A 22,046-nucleotide genomic window follows, 5' to 3' on the forward strand; every position below is an offset into this window, starting at 1 on the left:
AACCAGATCACCTGTAACCATGCAGGTATCAGTTCCTTCATATATTTAATTAAGCTTGTCTGCATTCTTCAGAAGTGATGTTTCATTCTTCCCCATTTATCATGAAGATGATATACAAGATTAAGTGATACAGAAATGGGACTCCCAGGACTCTGTTCAGTGGACGCTACCACTCCAGTTCAGTGGACCCTACCGTGGCAGTTAGGGGATTTTCACAAAGCCAGATCTGTGAGCAGAACAGATTCTGGTTTTGGTTCTAGTGGTAAGATATTAATGAGGTGCTGTTTACTTCCTCTCTAGCCCTGGTAGCTTTTTACAGATTGATATCACATGCAGCACTTGATTTCTTCAAACTACTTTTACATAATAGTTTTTGAAGGAGATGATGAGTAGTTTGAATTTCTTTAAACCTGTAACAACTGTACAACTTGGTTACCATTCCTTCTGAGAAGTTTTAAGGTTTAATAAGTTCCCTTATTAACTTGTCTTTAATAAAATCTCTTACTAACAGTTGGGTTTGGGATAGAATAGTCCCTGGGAAGGAATGATTCCTGGATGGAAACCTTGCCAATCTCTTCTATTGTGGATATTTAAATAGTAGTGTGTTTTGCTCTTTCTGCTGTGATTTTTGTCCTCTGTACTCCTACTTCCTACTCCTTTTCCTATGAGTTGGTGGTGTTATTTATTGTAAACTGTTAATATAATTTGGCCCAGTTCTTTATCGTGTGTATTTCATACTTACGATGTATAGGATGGTTAGTGAAACATGATAATATTATACAAACTATGTCTTTGCAGACCAAATGCTGTAATTCTTTCTTTCCCCCTTACGTTCCAACAGACTCCAGTATTCTACAGGGCATGAAAATCTGCAGTGTCAATGAGAATATCATCACAGAATAGCTTTCCTTTTAATTGCTAACATACTGCGTTAGTTTGGGACTTAACAAGATGCATTCATTTTGCACGTATCATCAAGGGATCACCTGTGAGAGGGATGGGTAGAAAGACGGGACGATCAATAAACACTTTATTGTTGAGTTTTTTTACCTATGAGGAAATAATGGATCTTCTGTCTAGCTTCCTTTTGCAGCATTTTATGTAAAATGCTGCCTAAATTTACAAGCAGCATCTTTCAGCCTCGCTAGGAAGGTAGTATGTAGCTGAATCTAGATGGCAAAATACGCATAACTTTCAAAGAATTTTCAGTTGTTCTTTGCAACCAGCCACTAAAAGCTGTAGCTGGCCCATAACAAAAACGTTCAGTAAATTTGGATGCCTCCAAGAAAATCAGGCTTTGGGCTCTGTGCTAACACCCATTTATAGTCCTGGATGTGCCCCTAGAATGTTTGTTTGAGGAACCGGTATTCTCATCTATTTTGTGAAACCTGTATTAGCTTTTGTCTTTATTTTTTAGGTGAATCCTTGTCTTTAAAAAGCTATCCTGGTATTTGGTTTAAAAAACGTTTGATAGGACACAACCCATCATGTAGTTTTGTTGGTCTGTGACTTACAAAAAAAAAATTCTTTTCTGTTCATAGCTCTGTTCTTAAGACATTTTAGCCATGACTAAGAGAGAGGCAGAGGAGCTGATAGAAATAGAAATTGATGGAACTGAGAAACAGGAATGCACTGAAGAAAGGTATGTACTGTTCTTGCTTTTTGGGGTCCTTAAGATGCAATTCGTTTATTTATTTGTTTTCTTTAATTGGTTTCAGATTTGTAGCTGCACGCACTAAGTTGGGCTATTTAGATTTATTATTGGGTATTGTGTAATGCTTCAGAGGTGGCCATGGTTATGAAATAAGTGCAAGTGTTTTCTAGCTAGGCGAAAGAAGTAACTTTAAACGGGCAGAAGTAACTGGCTCAGTATGATCTCCGTAATCCTGCTGTTGATTGCTTCCACAGTTTTTCAACTTTATTGCTGGATACGGAGCTCTTAGTTTTGCTTGTGCTCTTCTCAGTTTTTCTGTTTCTTATCTAATTAAATGGTGGTTTTCTTGAAGTGGAACTGTAGCCACTACAGGAAACCGGTATAGTGCTATCATGTTCTTCAATCTTAATTGCTTAAATCCCAAACAGTTTTGTTTATCTCTTACTACGTTCTTAGTAGTTTTCCCCTACTTTCATGTCTGTAGGAATATGTCTACATGTACATGCTGCAAAGCTTTCCGTTTCAGTGTACCCTTCTGTAATTGAGATGAACCTTTCAGTTCCTCCAGTCCATTGCTTTACTGTTATACAGGGTCATTTGTTTTAACAGAGCAGAAATTATGTTCTGTATCTATTGACTGTATTGTTGTTAGGGCCATTGAAACCATAGATGCTGAAGTCTGATATCCTTTCACTTAATTACCTCAACCTGTTTTTTTTCTTCCTAATGCCTCCCTCCTAATTTTTACAACTGTTTTTGAAAGCACAGAGAGGCAGTTAATGTGTTGGGTAGAAATAGCTGAGGCTGGTAGGTGACCTGCTCTTTAAGAACCTGTTTTGGAGAACTGATTTAAAACCACTTATTAGTTTCTTCTTATTCTGAGCTCCTTGTATATTTTTACTACTTACAAACTGACTATGCCTGTATACTTTCTGATTTCCTTCTGTGTAAATGTAGAGAGACCAACTGTCTAAGATTAAGACATGAGTCCCATAACATTGATGTTTCTGAATGCCTATGCCAATACTGTCATCATTTTAGTGCAGGACAACCATGACACGTGACTAATGTTTCCTTCAAGGCTCCATGTTGCTGTAGTTCCTTCTGGTTGTCTCATGTATGCATTAAGTTTATCCTGGTGCTGACTAGCGAAAAGACATGGACAATTACTCTGTATGAGTGTGAACATTTTTTCCTTCTTTTTTCCCTAGCTGTTAAGTTTCTTTCTTTGTTTTTAACTTGAATATCTTTTAAATACAGTCTAGGCAAGGCAAATAGAATTAGTTTACTCTACATGCAAGTTAGTAATGTATAATATACTGATCATGACTTAATCTCTTGAAATTGGTGATTTGGAAATGATCTTGGTATTTAACCTAGCTTTTTAACGATGACAGGGTAAAAGAAGAGTTACACAGCTGTAAAATCAATGGGACCAAATTTAGTAATTCACTCTCTACTCAAGCTAAGAGTTGTTCTGCACGGTATTAAGATTTCAGAGTCGGTATTACCTTTTATGTAGTTTATTTCTAACTTTTTTTAAGCTTTCCTATATCTACTGTATTAACATGTAGGTAATGATTTGTTGATTAATTTGATATTTAAGCATCGTTGAGCAAACCTACACCACAGCAGAATTTGTGAGTCAAGCTATTGACATCAATGAGCCAATTGGAAATCTTAAGAAATTGCTGGAACCCAGACTGCAGTGTTCCTTGGATGCACATGAAATTTGCCTGCAAGATATCCAGGTAAATTGAAAGGCTGTGAAAGATTTAACCTCTTAATGGAGAAGCATTTTACATACTTTGTCCCTTTCTTCCATTGTTCATGGAATTCATGCGTCATTCGATATATTAATTACAATTAAGGGTTTAATTTTATGTCAGGTTCATTATCATCAGACGATTTAATATGTACACACTAATTCAGTGTGAATAAAATCAAAATACTTTCTGGGTTCCTGGGGTGAGGGTAAGAAAGCAAAAAATTACCACCTTGCGAGTGAAGGAATGAGGGCAATGACAATATTATCTTCTCTTGAGGTAGCCCACATCATTTGTTGCTGCCTGAATTTCCATGAGTCTAATCTTGTTTTGAATCTGAATAAAGCGAGAAGGTTTTTATACTATTCAGGTGCATAGACAGCAAAACATTACTCAAAAAATTCCAGCCTCACCCCCCTATTTTTACAGGCATCACCACATGTTAGACAGTATAGCTGTTTAGCATTGTGTTTAGCTGCATGTTTTATTTGTGGTTATAATCAGACATCTGTGGCTTCTCCGGAAACAACAGGGAGAATACTGCTTTAAAGACAAGAATTTTTATGAAGGTGTTAAAAACTGGGAAAAGGAACTGTAGATATTTTCCACAAAGTGAAGGTACTTCCGGGTATTGCATTGCTTTTTTTAGGTTAAAAACTGTCCCTGTAAGTGAAACTGCCTTAAACAGAACAGAGTGGCGAGTTTCAAATTCTGACCAAATTCTTTCTGTTGTGTACTATGTCTACATAGTACTAAAAATATTGGCACGCTTCTTCAGAAAATTTGCTGCAGACACTAAGTGTTTCTAAAGTTTAAAGGAGAATGAGTTTCTTATAACTGTGAGACTAATACATATTTTTAATTTTTTTGCTTTTATCAAGCTGGACCCAGAGCGAAGCCTTTTTGATCAAGGAGTAAAAACAGATGGAACAGTGCAACTCAGTGTGCAAGTAATATCTAGGCAAGGTAAGCAGTTATGTTTGTCTGTTGTACAGACAAATTAATATTGTAGGAGTCCTCTTGTGAGCAAACCTAATCTCCTACTATTTCTAGCTGTAAAATTGAGAAAATCAGTCAATGATCACGTAGCTTCAGAATGTCTCTTTCATTGCATGCTGTGGTTATAAGTAGCAGTAATTAAAATAAATGTAATGGACTGATGCTATTTGAAATGGTTTTTTTATAGTAGGTTCATACCAATTTCTAAGTAAAAACAAAGCCAAAACCAAAACCCAGACAAACCTGGGTCAAATAGTGACAACTGCAGTATGAGGCTTTCATTAAGGGTGAGTAGTTACTCATACCAGACCAAGTATCTAAGCAGGCAAAAGATTTTTGTCTAGGTAGGTGACAGTTTCATCTTTGTGAGGTGAGTGAGTTTGTGTGTTTCGTGAACGATTAGATTATGACAGTATATATAGCTAGCTGAAAATTGGTATGAAAGGCTGGGATCACTATCTATTGTCTGTTTTCTTTGGATGAGAAGTCAGAGTAAACTGTTGTGGCAGAGGAGCATTAACCAGGTAGGTAGGGATTTGTTGATGCATAGTTTTTATTTGCTTGTAGTATCAGGTATGGCAGGATTTCCCCTTTTCAAATCCTCAGGGATTAGTAGCTTCATTGTTTTGCTTTTTGTCCTATTCTTCTCCTTTGCTCCCTCCATATGCCTTGAGTGGAAGGACTGCCACCACTCACTGAAGACAACGTTCATGTTGGGCTCTGGGAACAGCTACAGATGTTTGTTGCCATATTTTCAAACAAACAGTGACAACAAGTTCCTACTGGAGTTAGAGTATCTTTGATTATCTGTTTTGAATTATGTCAGCAAAGCAGATTAGCAAAATTTGGGGAGCGCATTTTGCTTTCTTGTGGCTTCAGCGTAGATTAGACAGAAGAAAGACTTTCTGTTTTGTATTAACAGTATTGGGTAAGACTGATGATTTGCTTTTAATGCTGAGTGTCAGGTGACTAGTGCTAGGTTGAATCCTCAGTTCCCCATATGTAATGGGGATTGAACTACTTTCCTGGTTTTAAAAATAGAGTAGAAATATCCTCCAGGGAACTAGAATAACTGCTCTTAATTCATGCCCAGTAACTTGTAGTATGCAGTGCTCGGACTTCCATTTTCAAAAGGATGCAAGTCATAAATATCTTCACTGTTATCTTCCATTTTCTTCCTGTGCTTTTTTTCCCTTCTTTTTTAATGTAAAACTGAGGTGCATGACCATATAGCACAAGGAGCTGCTTTTTTTTTTTTTTCTTCTCTCTCTTCCTCTTTCCTTAAAAGACACACCTGAGTATTAAGTACTTTTGTGTGACTTCAGAACAATCCTCAGTATTTTTCAGGCCATGATACTTGATACTTAAGCAACTCATAAGAAATCTGTCTGTTGAAGTCAAATAAAATATGGCAGGACAGAATATCAGAAAACAAACAGCATGGATATAAATAATAAAAGGAAGATATTTGGATCACTAACAGGGAGATGGACTTGTTATTTAGACTGCGGTGTCCCTTTGAGCCAGAGGGGAAAAAAACAGCTTCTTATGCCATCCACATATTTTTCTTGTACGGATGAGGTATTGAAAGATTCTCGATGTACTTCTTTTTATTTTTCCCCAACTTGTATAATATATAGAATTCAGCTAGCAGTAATCAGTGATGCTAATCCTTGTGGTGGATTGGACTCTTTTACTACTTAAGAGAAAAGCTGTTATGTCAGTTCAAGTGTTCTATCAAATTTTAATTAGCCATCTGTAAATTCAAAGGAGTAAACACCAGCTGAAATATAGTGCATTGTAGTTCTTTTATAGCATTTCAAACAAAGATCTCTTAATATAAGTTACAGCAGATAAAATTTCAGTCCTGTTTATTCTTTTTACTAGAAGGACCATCCTGTCACTCCACCTTGCCTTAATGCCCTTCTGGTTTGAAGAGTGGAGATGTATATGGTTTTCCTGTCACTGTGAGAACAGCAATTTTGAGCGCAGCCCTGCTCTGTACTGCTCTGAACTAAGCCTCTTGCAAGTCTGTGGAGATCTGAGTAACTGCGTTGCATCGTATGTCAAAGAATTTGAAAAAAGCTTTAATTTTGAAGACCTCCATAGCAAATATTTTGGTCTTTTTTTTTTTTTTTTTTTTAAATCCAGACACAAGTTATATTTGATCAAGGCTTTCTCCTGCCTGTCTGACTATAGATAATATCAGATTAACATTTTGCCATCCTTAAGCTGTTAAGGTTGGTAGGTGTTTTTTTCCTTGAGATATGATAAAATGGCTTCTGACCCTATTTTTAGTTGCTTTCTTTTTTTCTTTTTTTTTGTTTTGTTTTGGTTTTGTTTTTAAGAAAAGAAATGGGTGGGGTGTAGGGAAGATAAACTTTTCAGGTTGTAAATGCCAGTGCTGTGTGTATGGCATAGGTTGAAATCTTTTTTGGAAAAACTTCAGAGGTGGAAAATCTGGCTGGTAGTCTGTCACCTGAAGGAATTTTTTCTTGCTTTTTCTACTTCCTTAATCAACAGAGTACTGGCAAGCTTTAATGGAAGTACTTGCCACACTTTTTTCAGATGAACTGTGGGAGACAGAGATAGATTGAAAGGGCCAGAATGAGAGCAGCGACCTCTGACAGTCATTGGTTTGAGCAATAGGAGGAGAGAGACCTGTATTATGGAGGTGGATAATGTAGTTTTGCTTTCTATCTCTTGTTTGCAAAGTGTACGAACAGGTAGTCCAGTTAACCTGCCATTCAAGTTGTTCACGTACCACATACAAAAACGAGTCAAGGCCGTGTTTGTGAATGAAAGTGTCTGTAGCTGCCGTTTGTGTTGAGCTCAGTTCTGTCTGTTATGCACACCCAAAGCACACCTGCAAGATTAACATTTTCCCAAACAGATGCTGTTCCACCTACTTTTTAAACACTTAACTGACATAAGAGGTTAGCGTCTAGCTGCTTTGAGAATTTCTGAGCATGTGTATGTAGCTGTGGTATAGATACTTACGCAGATTTTGGGACTAAGTGGTGGTTAAGCATGAAAGGTTCTTTGGATTTAGGTAGCTGAAGTCCGAGTCCTGTTTTAACTGCGTAACCTGTGTAACTTCTCATTTGATTGTGGTTTCTTAACTGTTTTTTGCAATAACTAGGCTTTTATTATTTTTAGTATGTAAAGGAACGATTCATGAAAAGGAACGAAGTGTAATGAAACATATTGATTTAGATTAAAGGTGCAGTATCACTAAAGTCCTGTCTCTGGCTGTGGTTAATACTAGACATTTCAAGGAAGAAAAACCAGGTTGCCCGTAGGTCAGTCTTAACCCTAGTATATTCTCTAGCTTCAGACAATTAGCAGTGAAGGGGCTTGTACTGGCAACATCTGGACATGTCTTGATAGCTAATGTCCTTGAATTTTTGTACTTTTTGTACCAGTTTATACTTTTTGGGGGTGTGACATTGTCACATCGTGTTCCACAACTTACGTGCTGTCCAAGGAAGACTGGACATCTGTTTTCTTATGCAGTAGGTAGAGATGTGAGAAGATATGCAGACAAACCCAGTGATTTAATGTTGATCAAATGTTGCAGTAGGTTAGATGGCAGACTACTTCACAACATTTTTACTTATAAGCTGATTTCTCTAGAGACTCGTCACTTTGATCTCCATTCACAGTTCTTTTGACATGTAGTTATTTGACAGACAGTGAATAATTTTGTTGAGCAATAGTGAACTGTTCCTTTCTAGAAGCTTTTTTCTTTACTGTCTCTTTTGAAGATCAGAAATAGAATCTTAACCCTTAGTGTTTTCCCTTACCCATTTCTATCTGACTTTAAAACAAGCCTCTGCTGTGCCTGTTAATCTTAGATGGCCTAGATAAAACACTTACTCTCCTAAGTAAGGTACTTTTTTGCTTTTTCTTCATGTTTGCTTCTTCATCTAATCAACCACTTACTGGTTGTCTACATCTATTTTCACTGCCTTAATTTCATATTGCTGCATATTGTACTTGCAGTCTTTGTAGTGTTCCCTTTCTAATATTTTTCTCAAGCTGAATTCCTTTTAAAGTCTAGAGGAATACTTGTCTAAAAAAGACTTGGTTTGTTCTTACTTGTACTACAGGTAAGTACTCCATTTGTTTTCCCTTATAAACTGTGAATGGGTTGTGGTTTTAGCTTTTAAGACCGTCACCTACAGAACCTACCATCTCACATTGAGCTTTAATATAGATTAGACGGGAGGGACACAAAGTAATACCTTACGGCACAAGAAGTTATTCTGGCCACGTGATGTTCTGTGAATCCGACCTTCAACTGCCTAACCCTGGTCAAGGTTTTCTAAGTCATAATAAAATGGATTTTACAGATACATTTTTTTTTTTTTAATGTGCAAATATGTTTGGTAAAAATCTCTTGAAGAAGTGTGGTTGTTAGTTGTTACTGTAATGGAAATTATATGTCACAAAAATCGAAAGAATTTTTTTCTGTTTAGCATATTACAATGACAAGAATACATATTATCATGACTTCTATACAAAGTCAGAAATTTGGTGAGGCACCAGATGGACAAAATACCTTCTCAGAAAATGACAGAGAAGGTGCTGATACAAAGAATTAGTAGCATTAGTGAATGTGTTCTTTATTGCTGCAGAATACCTACAGACATATCTTCAAACTCCGTGGTCTAATATTTTAAAAGATAGACATAAAACCAAAACATGAGTAGCTGATGAAGCTTAAAACATGAAGAATTTTCTAGTTTTCTTTTAACTTGCTGTTGAACACACTGCCTCTTGCAGGGCACTGAAAGAAAATGTTAACTCCTGTGTGTAGACCCCAGAGATAGCAGGGAAATACTGTAAAGACTGAAAGAAATGCCTCTTGGTTGGGTGAAAGAGGTGGATGCTTGTTCTGTTTTTTTTGGGGTTTGCTTTTATTTTTGCTTTGGTTTGGTATATTTCTTACAGACCAAAATACTTGTTCTTTGTGCCCACATGCTGAACATTCTGTTCAAGATATGTGAAATGGATCACCTAAAAGAACAGGAAGCTGTAATACTGGGGGAGGAAAGAGGGACAGCTTTGTATTCACCTTACTAAAGTATATACTGTGTAATAGAATAGGTCATTCTAATTTAGGACTCTTGCATAAATTTGGTGATGCTTTTGTGTCATGCTTCTTTCCTAAGTATGCTAACACCTATTAACCAGAAAGCTTTAAAACAATGTTTTTGTCATATTTGCATTGCTATTTTTAAGTTTTTTGTTTGTTCTTTCTATATCTAGGGATAGAGCCCAAGTTAAACATCCTTGAAATTGTGAAGCCTGTGGAGACTGTGGAGGTAGTGATTGATCCGGATGCTCATCATGCAGAGGCTGAAGCTCACCTTGTCGAGGAAGCTCAAGTGATAACCTTGGATGGAACAAAACATATTACAACAATTTCAGATGAAACCTCTGAACAAGTGACACGATGGGCCGCAGCATTGGAAGGCTACCGAAAGGAGCAGGAGCGCCTTGGAATACCCTATGGTAATAATACATGACTCCGTGTGTGTGTGCGCGTGCGTGTGTTCAGGAGGTGGCTGGGTTCTTTTGTTTGTTTGGAGGATTGGTGTTTTTTCATAAATGATAATTAATTTTGGTTATATAATTAAAGTGCTCCAATACCTCAGAGAAAGCTTCTTATGATATGGGTAAGTACAATGCAAATATCTGCATAAGAGAGGGCTAAAGTGAAGTAGAATCAGTGCTTGTAATAGTTTTATTAAAACAGTCCTTTTTGCTCCATAACCTTCCTGTCATTTCAGTTTTTAGAAAGCAGTTTTCTTCTTCCTCCCCTCCTTAAAAATGTATATGTTAGTGATAAAGCTCTTTTTCATGTGTGTCTGAATTCGAACTAGACTCAGTACTTGGTGGGGGTTGCCTTTTAAGATACTGAAACAAATTGTTCATAGGTTGTAGGATGCCGAGTACGGTGTAAAATCAGATTTTGCATGGAAAGCCATACTTGACTTCATACTGGAAAAAGATGATTCAGAACTGAATATAAGTCTTCTGGTAGATCATTATCTCTTTTGAATTAATGTTGTTATTTAGCAGGCTTCGAAAAAGCATCTCTGAATGCCTGCTTAGAATTGAACTGAAACTGTGGGATTTAGACCTACATCACGTTCAGGAGATTATCCAGCTGAGTTGCTTGGTGTGACTTGCAGAAATGTACTGTCAAGGCATATTGAGCATATGAAGCTGTAATATCTTAAGCAGACCTGCAAAACTGGAATATATTTGGCAAGTGGGATATTTGGAGGTGTTTAAGAATTCCAGTGAAGTTGCAGGTCTTTGCAGGAGATGTAGCTTGTCGATATTTTGAATGTATTTTTGATAACTAAAGCAATGGCTTTTTCATGCCTTTTTGTTGTTCTTATAGGCAAGCACTTCCAAAGTAGTTTTCATCTGTTGATCATTAAGGTTTTGATGCAGAATGTTTGGGGGGAGAGGGGGCATTATCAGGAGCATTATCAGGAGCAGACTGATATTTTTCAGCATGCTCTCCCATTAATGTAAGAAGAAAATTACTTAAAACCATGTTGTTGTTATGTTGAATAATGTTAATAAACTTTAATAATGTTGCTGCTTTAAGAAAACCCTATAACCCACAACTGTGACTTTAAAAGTTTAATGTCTTTTGTGTCACGGGAGTGCAGATTTTCCAGGAAAATCATACTAGTTCATTATGGCAGAGATCTCTGTATTAAGAATAATAGCGTTCTCTTGATATCAGAAAAATGTGCTAAACTGCCTTCCTAGAAAGAATAAAATTTTAAACGTTATCTGATTTGATGTTGCAGGGACTTGGGTTGAAATAAGGCACCACTAAGTTCTACGTTATCTGAGAGTAAAGAATGTTCTTGAGGTTCTTATGCAGTCCCCCAAAAAAGCCTTTTTTTTCCCCAACGTTTATAAATATACATCTTAAAAAATAGAAAAAGAGGCCAGTTTTCTTCAAAGAGTTGTGAGGCTTGGTTCTGTGAAGTTCTCTGAAATTATTCATCTGAAATTATTCCTTGAATCTTTTCAAAAGACAGGGTATGTTGATATTAAATGTCAAGTCCAGTCAGTAAATAATCATCATCCAGAAAGGTAGTGGTTCGGTATCTTCATCCTTACAGGTTTCTCTGTTTTGCTGCAAATGGAAAATTAGCTTTTAGCAGGTCTTTAAAATGTTGTGACTTTCCCTTTGTGTTATGTTTTGGTGTGTTTTACTAGAGATTACACATTCTTAGCTGTTAAAGGTATTTCTGCTAATAGAATCCAAAAATTCGGTACCATTGCAAAGGTCCCTAGGAAGAAGGAAAATATTAATTGGCATGAGAAATAAAGCCAAAAAAGGAAGCAGCAGAAAGCTTGGAAACCATGGAACTGGTTGGAGAAAGTAATGATTCATGTTACCTTGCAGATTATGTTCTGTCAATGAGAACAAATTAGGAGCTTTTTGATGAAAATTCACTGCTGATAACATTTTGAAGACCAAAACCCTTTTGGTGTGACTTTTCCCAAAGGATTACATTGCATGGTTTTAGGTAGCATCAGCAAAAAATCATGCAATGTTACTGTCCTTTATTAAGCAAAATAGAATTTGTGACTCCTAGATAATGTTTATAGACTTATAAAGCTTTGCTTTCTTTAATTCTTAAAATAAAAACTTGTCAAGGTGACATCTGTTTGCAGTATCATAATTTAAAAATACATAATTGTTCTGCTCCTGTTTTTTACCCTTGAGACAGTGAAAATAAATATCCCTGCTTTAGTTTCCACTTCCAGTTTGTACTTGTTGTACGTATATGTTTTAATATATTGCATGCAAGGTTAACAAAGTTTTGAAGATGTTGCTTAAATTTACCCATCCTCTTTCTAGCTTGCTCACACTAATACTGCTTGAAACAACAGACTTTTAATGTTAAAATCTCTTGAGTCAACAAATCATGTATTGCGCATATCTTGAGTTGATTATTTATTACCATTTCTATATGTTCCTCTGCTGTGTGAGTTGTCCATACTTTTGTGGGTTTAACACTGGCATTTAAATGATCTGCATGTTGTATTCTGTTGAAATGTCAAACAGGCATCCCAAAACTTGATGCTGTGGCTTGTTTGATTCAAATACAGGCATGCATTGGGTCCTATTGTATCAAATTTTGGTTTAATGATTTATTGTGGTCTTTCTAGATGTGGTATATTACACTTACTGTTTCATATTTTTATCTATATATATATATATAGTGCATGTTTATTAGCCCACCCTTGTGGTGGGTTGACCCCAGCTGGCAGGTGAGCCTCTTCACTTGCTCACTTCCCCTCCAGAGGCATGGGGGAAAGAATCAAAAGGCCCAAAGCAAGTTAAAAAAAAAATCATGGGTCAAGATAAAGACAATTTAATAAGCTGTCCTGGCTGTGTCCCCTCCCAGTTTCTTGTGCACCCCCAGCCTACTCGCTGGGGTGGCTGAGTGAGAAACAGAGAAGGCCTTGTGTCGGAGTCCCATACTCTCTGACCAGGTTCTTTTAGATACTCCATGCATGGAGGATGTAGTGTTTGATGCCAAATTTACTTGAAGATCGTTGATGTTACATGGGATTTCTGATTTAGCAGAGTGATACAAGTTATACTAAAAACACAATACAAAGGTAAGTTACACTTAGAAAAATACAGCAATTGCAACACACTGTTCAATCACAATACCAATGTGATTCCCATTACTGGTCTCTATATTATACGCTTACCATCACGATGTTGGGTGTCCCCAGTTGCCAGGAAGGAATACCAGCCCAAGCCTGTTGCTCTCTTCGAAATCCTTTTGCTAGTTGTCTAGTTTGTGTGATCTATGTTGGGCTGAGCAATGTATTCACTCCCCCCATGCTAGTCTGGCTGGCTCAGGGAGACATTTACAGCACCAGTTGATCCACTCAGCTGTTGATAGCTGTTTATCTAAAACAAAGGTTACCTTCCGCCTCCTTTTTTGCATTTGCAAATGCTTCTTTGCATTATTCTCTGAGCTGCACGGGCACTTCACCCTTGCCCATCTCCTCTGAGCCTTTTTCCATTGTAGGGGAGTCGTGTCCCACGCCTAGGGCTTTAGTCAGTCACACCTTGACTGTGCAAACACTGCTCAGCAGTAGCTAAAACATCAGTGTGTTACCAATGCTGTTTTGGTCACCAGCCTAAAACACAGGACCATAAGGGCTGCTATAAAGAAAATTAACTCCATCCCATCCAAACCCAGTACCATGGTGATTTTAAATAGTTTAGAAACTGGAATAATGTGGATGAGTTTAGAGTGTAATATTTCATCATAATCACATGCTGATCAGCATATTTGAGGAAGAGCATCCTGATGTGAGAGAGACTACTCTTTTTTGAAACTAAAGACCTATGGAAAAAGAAAAATAATTATTTTCTGTGTTTGAGAAATGTCAGGCGTAGTTCTGATGTAAAAGCTTTTGCTAAAGGAAATCCCTTTTTTGCCCTTTCCATCTCCCCACCAAGCAACACCACTCCGTCAGCATTTTAAGAGGAGTCAACTTTCCATCCAGTCAGATTTGGTGATGGTAACTACACTTCTTGATGTTATGTATTTTATTTTATGGAAGTTATTGTATTAATGAAAACATACCATCATTGGACTTTAACGGAATAGTAGCACTGACTGGCCTAGAAGCAGGCCGTTTTAAAAAAATAAATAAACAGATAACAAGAACCCCCTAAATAAAGTTTTTTAAAAGGCTTCAGAAAAGGTCATACAAAAAAAATGAACTCTGGGTTATGCTTGTTTGAATGCTCTAGATCAGTAGCCATTTATATTTCATTCTTGTTGTCAGTTACGGTAAGGTCTAGCTCTGTATCCTCAGTGAGGAGGAACCTTGCAGTATATAATGGGATGATTTGCAGTTTTGTCTCTCTTTTCCCAGACCCAGTGCAGTGGTCGACAGACCAGGTGCTCCACTGGGTGGTGTGGGTGATGAAGGAGTTCAGCATGACTGACATTGACCTCAATGCGCTCAGCATTCCCGGGCGGGAGCTCTGCAGCCTCAGTCAAGAAGACTTCTTCCAGCGCGTCCCGCGGGGAGAAATCCTCTGGAGCCATTTGGAGCTTCTACGAAAGTGTATGGCAGATTTTTCTGATTTTACTTATTCCCCCCTCCTCTTTTTTTTTCTTTCTTTAAAGATGAAACCAATTGTGAGCAGTTGTTTTTCCTCTATTTAATATTGGCAGTAAAAATGAGGGCTTCAATACAAGATAACAAGAGGTATTAGTGAGAATGTCTTCTGTTATGAAACATGTCTGCATACTAAATGCTGTTTGCCCGTCTTTCATCAAACTTCGTAACAAATAAGGAGGAAGTAGTGACTGATGATTCCGCCTTTGTTTTAATAAAGATTTTTAGTTTGTGCATCTGCTGAATTTGACAGTTTTATAATTAAATATTGATTCTGAGTTATTTAATGTACATTTCTGTCATATAGAAGTGAAGATTATTAAGCATAGGAAATGAAGTCCGTAGATTGTACACAACACAACCGATAAGTGATGCATTGTATGTGTATAATACTATAATGTATATGTGCATTTTAGATTTACCATGCTTGGATGTAACTTGGCAGACTTAAAACCTATTTCCATCTTCATTTACATGATATAGCTAAAGGATTTAGGGGATGGAGAATGCATAAGATACCTTGAAATTCACCATGTACATCCTTATTTCTAAAAATTGAATGACAGACATTAAATGTCTCTACTCATAAGACCATGAGCTATGCATGTCTCTTGCAAACTGATACCAAATTTTGACATTTTTCCTCTATGAAATACAAAAGTTTTTGATCTTCAGGTGACTTGAAATTTGTAGGTTAAATAAAAATGTACTTTTTTTTTTCCCTCATTTGCAGATGTGTTGGCTAGCCAAGAACACTCTGGAGAAATAGCAACTGTTACTATTGATCAGCGTAAGTACTTCTTCCAGCAGTTAATTTACGCAATTAACTGTTCGCAGGTTTAGCACTGTACTTTGGTTCAGCTCTATAATGGTACAACATTTAGAAAATCACTCGAGAGAGTAGTTTTCCTTTGTGAGGGGAGGAGGGTATAGTTTAAACTTGAAAGTAAAATGATGGGTTTCTCGATATTTTGTTATTGGCTGGAAGGTGGCGTATGACCTGAACTATGAAAGTCTCTAACTTTCGTTTTGGGTGGTAGGTTCTCCACTCTCTTGAAATAAGCTGTCTAGGACACATATTTGAGGTCTTGAGTTGTTCGGTTTTTTTAGGTTACATATTGTGTTAATGAATAGATATATTAAAATGTTATGATTTCAAAAGAAAGCGTTTCCAAAAACTGAAAGGGAGCGTGGAAGAGAGGTCTTGCTTAGAAACCAATACTAGAAAAACATTAAAGTAAATTTCCAGTTATTTGAAACTCATTCTTCCAGCTGAAGCAGTGTCATCAATTATTTGAATGAATCAATTTTCAGAAGACTTGTAAGCAGCTTATATGTTAAATAGATAGACTGTGTATTCCATACTGGGTTTGTGTCTGCTTAAAGACACCTAGAGGGGGGCATTTGCATCCTCTTATACCATTGCAGTAGAAGCGTATTTAATTGCTGTTTGAATAGCAGGTGTGGAGGGTTGTACAGTGACTATAGAGAAAAGTGCATTAGGGTAGATCGTATGGGAAGAGCATAAAGATTAAAACAAAGGCATGAGAGGTTTTTTTTTTTATGGAAACATGTAATACACATGATAGTAAAATAAAACTGATGTTTTATCTGTAATGTGGCATCTCTGCTACGAGTCTAAAAGCACAATTTCCACTGTAAGAGGTAAAAAGTCTTTAAATTATTCTTAGCATTGTGATTTATACAGTGTATCTTTTTAGCAAAGGAAAAAACTAGCTCCTGTGTGATAATACAGGTAATAAATAATATATGCCTGTTTCTGTGCCAGCAATTTATAATTGATGTTCTGCAATGTTCTCTGCTTTACAGCTGTGCAGATTATTCCAGCATCTGTACAGCCTGCTACCCCAACCACCATTAAAGTAATAAACAGCAATGCAAAGGCAGCTAAAGTACAGAGAGCTCCAAGGATCTCTGGGGAAGACAGAAGTTCCCCTGGGAACAGAACAGGTATTGTCTCCATTATTTTTAAATGCAAATGGAGTAAACACTTGCTTATTAATTTGAATTACAGTTTTGTAGAACACATCTTTGTCACTCTAAATGTGAGGTTGGTAGAAGTCCATGTGGTATGAAGGGGACTGTAGCTATAGAATATATCACAAGCACGTGCAGACCTGGCAGGTTGGTTAGCTCACGCACTATGGGCACTATATGAATGTGGTGCCACAGCTTTTGAGTGCTGCAGTAAATGAAATGCATAAAGTTGTTTCTCTTCCTATCACTTAACAGGCTGTCCTCTGAAACCACTGTATAGCATTTATTCAAGCTTTTAACTTCTTTCCACGTTCCATTTGCAGAAGGGGGAGAAAAGAAACTGTATGTTGTAGAATCCTAGCCTAGATACTACTTGCTCTACTTGTTCCCCTCCTCCTCCCCCCCCCCCGAATTTGGTGACTTTAGAATTTAGCGAGTTTCAGATTTCTTGTTTGGTTAAATGAATGGACCTTCTCGAAAACCGCACACTAAATCTGCAGTTTGTTTTTGGAATTACTGTTATTCGTACATACTCTTTGATTATTAATAACTCATCTTAATTTCTTTATCTTATTTTTTTCTTGCTGTCATTTTTCTTTTGTTCTCTCCACTGTTGTGAATTTTTCTGTTAAATCCTTTCCTCTCCTTTCCCTTGAATTTTTATTTGTTTTATACTCTCCATAAAAGTCTATTATGATGTCATTCAGGATTCTTAGGCCAAGATTTTATCAGCTGACATCAGTGGGGAATATGCTGTGTTTATCCCTTTAGACATTAGGTCTGCTATCTGTATCTCATCGAGAATTTAGGAATTTAACTGCAGATACCTGAGTTAAAAAGTAATCTTAATGATTGGACGTGAAAGATGTTATACTGACGTAAACTGAAGTTTGGGGTGGGGGGGAGTTGTATTTCTAATATTTCACGTTGAAAATTGGAGACTAAACTATTTTTTAAAAAAACAGCTTCTATTACATATATATGTGTATGTGTGTGCATGTGTGCGTATATGCCTGAAGAGGAATAAGCAGCTCTTGCTAATTGTGTTCTGTCTTTTTTTTCTTAAGTTCTAGGGGCAGATTTATGAGAAATCTTGATTTTTTTTTTTTTCTGTATTCATCAGTTTCTTTTTTAATAGATTAATACTGATGTCTTTGCAGGAAGACGTTTACAAAAAAATAATTAGAAGAAATTAATTAAGTGCAAGTCTTCCTTCGATCATATATTCTACGTTGGTCTGTTTTAATATGTTGGTAGAAAATTTTTAGCTATGAGGGGAACATAGAAGGGACTAATTGAAATGGATCTTGTTATTCCTATTTCAACAGGAAACAATGGCCAGATCCAGTTGTGGCAGTTTTTATTAGAACTTCTCACTGACAAAGATGCTCGGGACTGTATTTCTTGGGTTGGTGATGAAGGAGAGTTTAAATTGAATCAACCTGAACTGGTTGCGCAAAAATGGGGACAGCGCAAAAATAAACCCACGATGAACTATGAGAAGCTTAGTCGGGCTTTGAGGTAAGGAACTTTAGGAACTGATCAGGTATCAAGTCATTTGCTTCCAGTTGGCTACTTTATTTTTAACTATTATCATGCAAGACTTGCGGCTTTTTTAGTAAAGGGATAAACAGATCCTCTGAAGCTACTCCTTCCGATCAGATCGTACGAGTCTTAGGGGCAAGGTATTTGTTGGGCTTTTTTGCCTTTTTTTTTTCTTTTTTTTAAAGAAGCTAGTACAATAACTTCTTGAAAATACATTTTCTTTTTTCAAGATTATTGAACACTGACATGATAGTTAATTTGCGTAGCTCACTTTCGGAAATACATTTCTTTTTAATGTATCTTCAGCATTTATGCTTTCAGTAGTGTGCCAAACAATAATGATTATTGGTGAAAGATACAGATATATGTGAATACTCTGAATTATTGACTTATTTTTATATTTTACAGTTTATTTGTTTGTGTTCCTCTTGCTCTTGTTATGGTATAAAGCGGATACTTTCCTGTAATTACGTAATCGTTAGTAGTTTTCTGTATGTAACAATTTTTTCTGTATGTAACAAAACTTCTTCTAAGTTCAAATATTCATTGATCATTCCATTGTTCTTATGGTAGGAATGTTAAATTGAAAAATACAGTTGATGGGTAAGTTTCAACAGTAGTTGTGATTCCAACATAGTGAACTTTTATCATCTGAAGAAATGGAAGCATTTCAGGCTGTCTTCATTCCTTCGTGATTTTGGAGTTTGACATTGGTAAAAGGAACTTGTATTATTGAATCACTGTAGGTGATGTGCTTGAGGAGGGGGAAGAATGCAAGTACCTGAATTTTCGACTTTTTTCCCCTGATTATTTTGGCCTCTGGAATCATTTGAAGATTCATCCAAGTTCTCTGAAATCATTAAGATTGAACTTCTAATTTCTTATTCTGATACAGTTAAATCTATTTCTCTTTATTAGTTTTCAAGAAAGGTATTTATTGGCTAATCCTGCAAATTATTTAAGCAGTTTCAGGAACTCTTTTTATATGAGTGAAGTTGCATATTCGTTGAAGTCTGGGATCTAAGATTTACTTTTCAGCATTTCCACTTTTCGCTACATTTTTTTTTTTTAAAAGGAAGTAAATTCATCTAGCGTTGTTTAAAAAAAAAAATCAACTTCTATTTAAAAATACCTCTATGAGAAATGAAGGTTAAGTTACCATTTTCTGTCTTTCTTTAGTCTTTTAGGGAGGATTTAAATAACATCAATATGCATAATGCAGAATGAGTACTTTCACTGGGGGAGATCGAAGTCTAGAAGACCATGAATGGCATAGAGTCAGTAAAGAATGACTGCTCGGTATCTCACTCACATGAACAGGAGGCATCAGAAGAAACCTGGGCAGGCACCAGATACAGAATTTAACTATACCCTTTCATTTGTCTTGTAACTTCTTCAGGCACAGCATTGTGGATGCCAGAATTATTTTATGAGTTTGAGAGGAAAGTGGACAAATCAATGAAAAAGAAATATTTTGAAGGATATTAGGTATGGAAAGATGCAACTTCTAGAAGTTCCTGAGCCCCAGATCATTGAAAGCAAGGAAGAGCATCGATACATGCTTAGTCTACTTTCATGCTTTTCCTTAGATCTTTAGTCTGGTCTTGTATGGCTGTTCTTGCATTATTTATATATTAAATTAGAATGTTACTTTTTTCATAGGATCACAGAGTCCTTTGGGTGGGAAAGGCCTCAGGAGGTCTCTGGTCCAACCTCCTGCCCAAAGCAGGGCCTTTTCGGTAGAGCTGCTCCCCAGCCTGTATTTTTGCAATACCATTCCCATATTTCCTACCTGGTTTTGGGAATCTATGCATTTATGTACTGAAGGTATATGTGAAGACTTTCTGGAACATAAAAATGATGTAAATGATGCTAATGTTTTTTGGGTTTTGCCAACAAACTCCACAGAAGATCTCAAAGGCAGCTGAAGAACTTTAGAATGATGATCTTATCACTGGGATATTAAACAGATGTCTGCACAGTAATTTGCATAAATCACTCTTAGAGAAGTTTTGCATTTATATTTTAGTCACAGAATTACAGAAATCACATTCCTCAAAATGTTGCCATTTTGGCAGCTGCATCGATATTGACATGTTTTCTAACACTTGAATGCCTGAAGGGATGTTTAATGCCTCTTGCTACTCCCATGAGAAACACTGTTGCCAAGCTAAAATTTTATTAAATGGTAATATGTTTTGTTTACTAATGTACTGAAATTACTGTGTCAATTGTTGGTTAATACAGAAAATGATGTTGATATTACTGAGAAATGTGCTAGCTCTTCTGCCCAGCTGTAGGAAAACCAGGCAGTATAGAAACTAGGGCAGGGTGAAAAATGGCAGAGCAGCTTTTTTTGTTACATACACCTTGGTAAATTTTCTAAAATCAACATCTGTTTAGGTATCCAGTAGGGAAGTGAGACTTGAAGAAAAATGATTAATCCCCTGTATTATTCTGAAACAAAGTTTTCATGTGACTTGGAACATTCCAGTAACTAAGGCTTTGTAAACTTGCATGGGTATTTATTTTTATTTATTTTTAGCTTTCTATATTTTTGAGTAAGCAAATGCTGTAATCAGAAATGCTTTCAACATAATATTGAAAAAATCCTCTCACCACATTGCGTGAATTCTAACTTGAATGTTTCTAGCATGAGATGTGGGAATCTTGCATAGTTTTGGGCTTTTGCATAAATGCGGAGTAATTTCTTGTGGTCTTTTTCCTTTCTGATCGTATCAGTAATGCGGACTAAATCATTTAAAGAAATTTATTCAGTTTTGTAAAGCCTTTTTCTGCAGCATTATTTTGAGATGGTCGTTATTGTACAGGATTGTACAAGAAATGTAAATGCTTGTACAGAGTTAAATAACGTAAAAAAAAAAAAAAAAATTTGGCCAGTGGCACTTGACATATGCCATGGCCACATTTTACAAACTCTGACTTTCTGCAGATGCTTCGTATTGACCCAGGTGAGCACAGCTCCCAGTTCCCCAATTTCTTTATGTCCAGTACCCAGTCACATTCAACATGAATGCCTGCTCTAAACTATACGGTATTTCTCTAAGCTATACTGTATTTCACACGCGAGGGGCACACCAGGGAATCGCTCATCCTTCCCCAATTCCGCCCAGGACTGCAAGACTGTACTTCAAAGCTGAACATAAATTATCATCCCACCCTCTGGGTTTCAGGGTTCATCTAACCCATTAGAAGTAAACCTCATTACCTCACTAGGATGTGATGGACACCATACAGCAACAGATCCTTTAGCTGGTGCCAGGAAGATGCTTTGGAGGACAGGGCTGGCGTGGAGAAGTGCTGAGTGGCAGCGGAGGTGCAGTTAAGAACAAGCATAATGATTGTGGAGGAGAAGACAAGAGGAGTTGAGGGAGGCGCAGATGTTGGCTTGGCGGGCTGGAGTGAGGGGGAGGACTGAAGAGGAAGCTTTTGTGTAACTGTATGGCATTCAGGAGAAAGGTGAAGGAGAGCTTTGGCAAACGGACCAAACTTTCTTTACCCACAGAGCAATAGCAAGCTATTTTGACAGTTCTTGTACTCCATAAAGACCTCTGTGGCTTCTTGCATCGTATCAGTAACCAGCTTGCCAGCATTTTTTCTACATAGTCTGTCTCTCATCCTATCTTTGCTTTGGTCCTGTTGCTTAGATCCTGACCCTCAAAAGTAAGAAATGAAAAGGCTTTTTTTTTTTTTTCAGAATTTGCGGTGTCTGAAGAAATTTGGTTGGATTCTTAGTAACTTACCTCTTTTCCACTAGAGGTGGGAGACAGAAGTTAGTCTTTTAATTGACTGAATTTTGCTGGTGAATGAGAATTATCTTTGCTTTACAAGCATGTCACTCAGAGGATTGAGTTTCAGAC

At 36.9% G+C, this 22,046-nt stretch overlaps 1 protein-coding gene across 4 annotated transcripts in view; it reads left to right on the plus strand.

The window, feature by feature from the left end:
* The window catches only part of GABPA (GA binding protein transcription factor subunit alpha), a 28,366-nt gene that overhangs the window by 2,395 nt on the left and 3,925 nt on the right, over positions 1–22,046 (plus strand). For 2 of the 4 annotated variants that reach the window (XM_075170645.1, XM_075170653.1), the window contains 8 exons: positions 1,542–1,642; positions 3,261–3,405; positions 4,302–4,386; positions 9,694–9,939; positions 14,374–14,568; positions 15,356–15,412; positions 16,453–16,593; positions 17,949–18,141. In XM_075170645.1, coding sequence (XP_075026746.1) covers positions 1,566–1,642; positions 3,261–3,405; positions 4,302–4,386; positions 9,694–9,939; positions 14,374–14,568; positions 15,356–15,412; positions 16,453–16,593; positions 17,949–18,141 — 1,139 coding nt within the window. In that variant the 5' untranslated portion in view covers positions 1,542–1,565. The remainder of the gene's footprint in view (positions 1–1,541; positions 1,643–3,260; positions 3,406–4,301; positions 4,387–9,693; positions 9,940–14,373; positions 14,569–15,355; positions 15,413–16,452; positions 16,594–17,948; positions 18,142–22,046) is intronic. The other 2 variants (XM_075170661.1, XM_075170671.1) reach the window with 1 other exon arrangement.

The sequence above is a fragment of the Calonectris borealis genome, chromosome 1 (assembly GCF_964195595.1).
Source record: "Calonectris borealis chromosome 1, bCalBor7.hap1.2, whole genome shotgun sequence".
Taxonomy (NCBI): Eukaryota; Metazoa; Chordata; class Aves; order Procellariiformes; family Procellariidae; genus Calonectris; species Calonectris borealis.